Source organism: Citrus clementina, unplaced genomic scaffold, assembly GCF_000493195.1.
Source record: "Citrus clementina cultivar Clemenules unplaced genomic scaffold, Citrus_clementina_v1.0 scaffold_2, whole genome shotgun sequence".
In the NCBI taxonomy this organism is placed as follows: Eukaryota; Viridiplantae; Streptophyta; class Magnoliopsida; order Sapindales; family Rutaceae; genus Citrus; species Citrus x clementina.
In genome coordinates this window covers 35,357,894-35,363,622 of record NW_006262688.1, presented here as the reverse complement: position 1 = coordinate 35,363,622, position 5,729 = coordinate 35,357,894, and the positions used below count along the sequence as shown (strand labels likewise).

The following is a 5,729-nucleotide window of genomic DNA, read 5'->3' as shown; positions in this document are numbered from 1 at the left end:
TGTGGTGAGGTGGCAGCCTAGCTACTAAGGTGTTTGGTAACATTTGTAGTTGAGCTTTGACAACTTAGCAAAAAAATTTTCCTAACTTCAATTTTACAGCTGTAGTTTTTACTCCACAACAACTGCAACTTAAAAGGTACGGTATCTCACCCCCAAACACATCCTATATAGCCAATTGCTGCAGTAAACATGAGGTTGTATTGCATTATATAATGAGGGGTGCTAAAGCCAAACGCCCCAAGAGGATTCTAATCATTACCTAAAAGAAACCATATCAACCATCCAAAAACGAATCCACTCGATACATATACACACCCACACACACACACATAACCACACTCTCAAATCTCAACTCCAATATTTCCATGCCTCTCCGCCGTGGTAACAGTACGAGATAGTGGGATATCTCGTCCCAAATTGTCTTCCACTTGCGCTGCCTTGGTGGCTTGGTCGCTGGCTAGTCACATTTCTATCGTTTTTCACCAATGATTACGATTGTCACCATAATGCCATCCAAAGCTATAAAGCAAACTTGGTGGTCATTAATTAATGCAAGTAAAGACTTTCCCTGCGTTGCGCGATGTGACTTTCAGCTGCCATTGATGACAAATAGTAACTTCACATCCCCACATACCCATCAATTTAATTGAATGAGTAAGTTATTTAAGAGAAGTTTCCCGCCTAATGATTTTATCAGCTCGAATCTAAATTAATCTAGACCCAATGTAATCTTCGAATACTAAATGATTTAATATATCAAAATAACCATCTTCTACCCATTCATTCTTCGATTTGAGGAACTTCAAAAGAACATCCCAATTCTCTATTTGCCATTTCTTTTACAACCGATACGTTTTCTTATTCTTCTTCATAGGCATGATGTACAGCGATTAAGAAATAATAAATTATAAAGCTGGCCTAATGTTTTATGCTACATGAAAATTGATGAACCATCATTAAGCTCTACAGTGCCTCAGGGTGAACTTATATAATTCCAACTTGGGTGAACTATATGCAGTTAATATTCAAACAAGATATCCCACTGAACCTGTACAAACTGTGTGATGGGAATGAGCTGCATCGCGTTCTCTCCACCCAATCAATATCTTATTTCACTTTCGTGCTGCACGGTAAAGCTCCATATAGTCAAGAGCAGGGCGATTCCAAGACCAGTCTTGCTCCATCACTGTCTTGCATAATGAGTTCAACCACTCTCGACCATCATAATAAGCAGAAATTGCCCTGAAAAATCAATTTCCAAATGAATGCTATACAAAGGAACACAATACTAATGGAAATACCAGCAAATTTAAAATGCTTGCTCTAGACAAACCTGAAACTGCCATAAGTCATACTGGATTGCTTTTGTTTAAAAGGGATCATAAGTGGCTGACCTTCTAGATCCTCATAAATATATAATCTACTTGTAGTATGGAATGAAGAAACATGGATGCTGAAATCAACTACATGACTACCGCTTAAGAAAAGTAGATTTGCCGACTTACTTGAACAGGAAATAGATTCACTCACCTATTAAGAGCATAATCGACTCCAGCACTATCAGCTCCATCAAAACTAAATCCATTTGGTTCAAGATCTAGGCCTTGTGCTCTCTCTTTATCATGGTCAACATCAAATACAGTGTCATAAAGTCCTACAGGAGAAATAAATTGGAAATGTTTTGTCAAATACATTATCTTTGCCAAATAGTAAGAGGGGAAGTTCACTGCAATCCACAATAACTATTGGCCACACAATCTGAAGGAGAACTATTTAAAAAAAAAAAAAGGGAAAAGAAGTTGGAAATTGAAAAACTCTTCCAATTAAATGAGCCAAAAATGCAGGTGTTCTGCATGACATGCAGATGCTTTCCTTCTCCAGCATTCGAAACCCCCAAAAGAAAACTAAAAAGAAGAGAATGATCTGAATACACAAAGGCATGCAAGTTTATCACGGCTATAATAAATGATTTTTCACATATTAAAATGTTGAAACAGTTAAGAGAGAATAGACCGTAGTCAGGTGCACACCTCCAGTTTTCCGAACCACAGGTATTGAACCATATCTCATAGCCACAAGTTGTGTCAGTCCACATGGCTCAAAGATTGAAGGAACTAGAATGAAATCGGCCCCAGCATAAATCTATAATAAAATCTAAATAAGTAAATCCGCAACCATATTGAAGATGTAAGAGTTTAAAATAAACAGACTGAAGATTTGATGTTCCACAAGAGCATACCAGGTGGGAAAGTGGCTCATCATAAGTCAAACAAAGACGAGCGCGGTCCGAATGAGAAGAATGCAACTCATTAGCTAAATTCACAAAATCATTCTGGATTCGGGGATCCGGAGCTGAACCAAGCAACACAACCTGGCATCACATATTCTGTCAGAATAAATGTGAAAATGCTAAACAAACTACGGCAACAACTGTGTCAGCACATGACTTTTGAGTCTGAAACTACACCATTTTGTCCTTGCATTCACATTACTGGAGTTTCTGCTTTCCTCCTTGATTGAAAATCATACATTCTTGATATGGGACACACGCACATAGAAGAAAAATAAGTTTTAGTTTATTAGATGAAACCCTGAAAGATGTTGGCATCATAAAGATTCTTCCCCTCATCAACATCCACTACTAAGAGGAAAGTTTAGACTGATGCATTGGATGAAATATTCATAGACTACGGTATTACACATGTTAATACATGGCCCAAGAATTATAAACAAAAAGGAAGCAAAAAGATAACCTGACCACCGCGATCTAATGTTCGCCAAATTGCATGCTTGATGAGATGGATTCCTTTCTGATGCGTTAAGCGAGTAATGATTCCTACTAAAGGCAGATCAGACTTCCTCAGACCAACCTTTTGCTGCAAGGCTTCCTTGGCTGCTCTTTTGCCTTCAACAAGATTTTCTGAAGTGTATGATACCTAGAATAACATGCAACATATATTACCATAACCACTGGCAGAAATAGTGATCAAAAGTTACTACCTGTGTTTGCAATTTATCTACAAATGCAATCTGTACTTTCATGAGTCTTCTCCTAAATATTTATAGGAATGGAAGTATTGGAAAACAAGTATAAATAGAAGAAAAAAAAAAAACACTTATTTACTAACAGGAATGAACTTGTCATTAAATGGGTCCCATATATCCTGGTCAATGCCATTTAATATGCCACAGAATTTGTGGAGATGAGGAGCAATAGCAGGATCTCCAGCAACCTCCTTTGAGTAAGTGTGAGACACCTGCAGAAATAAATGCAAATAAGATGATGCCATAGCTAGGACTAAATGAGGAAGTTGCTGACATATTAGCTTCTCCGGAGGCTATATCACCAGATATGAATCCACAAAACGAAAATAACCGCAGGTCGGAGGGAGGGGAGGAGGGGGGTGGAAAAGCATTTTAGGGTTCGTGCGATGCGTGTCAACAGAAAGTTCATGCGGAAAATTGAACTTTAGAGCAACTTGAGATCAATCCAATAAAAAAAGAAATAATAAATAAGTTCAGAACAGAGGAAGAATGACCCAAACCACATAAAAATCTTAAACTCCATTCAGGACAGTATCTAAGGACATTAAATGATATAGGAAATAGTGTATGCTCACTGTTGTAGCCTTGTCTGCATATGTCATAGCTTTCCCAATATGATGTGTCCCAAATTCAAGGTTGTGTATTGTGAAGACAATTCGAGCTTTGCTTAGACCATAATGTACATAGTGGTCCTTAAAAAGCCAGGCAACAGGAGCACTAGACCAATCATGGCAATGGATAATATCCTGCCATTGCAAAGCATCAGTTAAAGCAGATGTTTAAATGTCTACAATCATGTGAGACCATACATACCCAGCAGGGTAGAGGAATAGAATTCTTAACGCAATGGAGATTTTCCACTGATATGCATGTTCTCATTACAAGAAAAAGAATAAAATGCATTTAGATTGGACTAATATCATTCACTTACAGGATGAAATCCACCTTGGAGCAGGAATTCAAGAGCAGCATGGCAAAAGAAGGCAAACCTCTCTTTATCATTGTTGCAGCCATATACACATCCCTTCGAAAAAAATCTAAAAGAAAAACGCGCAATGAGGATTTCTGTGGAGAACTTTGTTGTATGGCTATTAACGAAAACAAATTGATCTTGAAAATAAAAACAAACATTGCAGAATAGGTCCTGAGCTCGAAACCACAAGCGTGTATCAAAAGAGCCAAGGAGGTCAAACATGATCGGTTAAAATGAGATTTCATATTGTGCATCAATGCATATACACTAAACTGACTACCACCTGATCTCACAACCTTGGATGCCAGAAAACTCGTGGGATTATAAATTTTCAGATAGGTAACTCCAAGGGGTTTCGAATCCGAGACCTCATGGTTGAATCAGAGGGTCTTCTACCACTCAACCCAACCTTTAGGATCATATACTGGAAAAAATATTTTAGCCTCCAAGTTAATGCTGTCAATGATTTGTGGCCACATAATATATAGTTGTAATTTTGGGACTTTATGTACCATTTGGTATTATTTGAAAGGACTTCATGACTGTAATTTCCTATGTAAAATTCATCTCAAACAAATTCATTCTTATTATTCAATCTCAATAAAGTTCAGAGCTTCACCCGTGCAATATAGTAGCAGCTAATCATTTTGGGAAAAGTAAAACAGCCAGCACAGACCTAATGAATTGCAGATTGACTTCGCCAATCCAGGCTTGTGATAATAAACAAATAAGCTTATTGCAGTGAGTGAAACAACTTAAAAGCACTACTTAAACTAAATCAATTAACATAAATATACGAATAATCAATAGACTTTACTATAAGAAGAAGTACACAGATATACATGGATCATAAAAGAATATAAGTAGAAGCAGTTCAAACCTAGAAGCAGTTCAAACCAAGTATTATAATCTGGATGCATATATGCCTACTGCACAAGAATACAGTATAAATATGGACAGGAATCACAGTAGGTTTAGAGAATAAGGAGGCGTCAGGTGTGAAGGATTACCCATTTTGAGGCTCCAAAAAGTAGACTGAGAGGCCTTCTACCTTCCCAAACCAAACTTTTATCTCAGTCCCACCCCAGTGATAGCTTCTATTGTACCCTAAGTCCTTCACCTATTCAGAATACATTCAAGTAATTAATCACATTTCATATTAAAACTTAGACCAAAGACTGTAAACAACCAACAATAGTGTGAGGATTTCCACATATATGTAATGAGAAAGATAGACAAAAGTCAGAAAGCAGAGGTTGTCTCACTAATGATCTAAATTTGTCTATGAAGAAACTAAGATAAGTGCAAAAGTACAAAATTTTCAATTTGGAAATGGAATCCAGTCACAGGAAACCACCAAAGTGTTTACTCTTCAAACCAAAAGTGAGGGACAACTCCTAATTCCACGATTCCATGAAAGATACTGCCGTGAAGATTTCAAACCAAAATATCAACAAGGATATGCACAAAAAAATTGAAATTAAATCTGGTCAAAGAAACAGCGTTGAACTTACATCGCTGAATTTCAAACAGTCATACTTTGGAAGAATAATGTCCACGTTGTGGTTTAAATCTTGAACAGCACGAGACAGACTAGTGACAACATCACCAAGACCTCCAACCTGCAAGAGATATCAGAGATGACAAAGGACACGGAAATAAAAAAGACATGAGTAGGGCTTCATGTGCAAAATATCCATACACAGACACA

At 37.3% G+C, this 5,729-nt stretch overlaps 1 protein-coding gene across 1 annotated transcript in view; it reads right to left on the bottom strand.

Moving 5' to 3' along the window:
• Positions 1 to 229: 229 nt before the first annotated feature.
• Positions 230 to 5,729, bottom strand: part of LOC18050748 (starch synthase 3, chloroplastic/amyloplastic) — a 9,771-nt gene continuing 4,271 nt past the window's right edge. Inside the window, exons 8-17 of the mRNA XM_006449668.2 lie at positions 5,533 to 5,640; positions 5,029 to 5,138; positions 3,977 to 4,082; positions 3,621 to 3,791; positions 3,129 to 3,257; positions 2,754 to 2,936; positions 2,240 to 2,371; positions 2,031 to 2,142; positions 1,531 to 1,654; positions 230 to 1,242 (exon numbers count right to left, since the gene is read on the bottom strand). Coding sequence (XP_006449731.2) covers positions 1,113 to 1,242; positions 1,531 to 1,654; positions 2,031 to 2,142; positions 2,240 to 2,371; positions 2,754 to 2,936; positions 3,129 to 3,257; positions 3,621 to 3,791; positions 3,977 to 4,082; positions 5,029 to 5,138; positions 5,533 to 5,640 — 1,305 coding nt within the window. The 3' untranslated portion in view covers positions 230 to 1,112. The remainder of the gene's footprint in view (positions 1,243 to 1,530; positions 1,655 to 2,030; positions 2,143 to 2,239; positions 2,372 to 2,753; positions 2,937 to 3,128; positions 3,258 to 3,620; positions 3,792 to 3,976; positions 4,083 to 5,028; positions 5,139 to 5,532; positions 5,641 to 5,729) is intronic.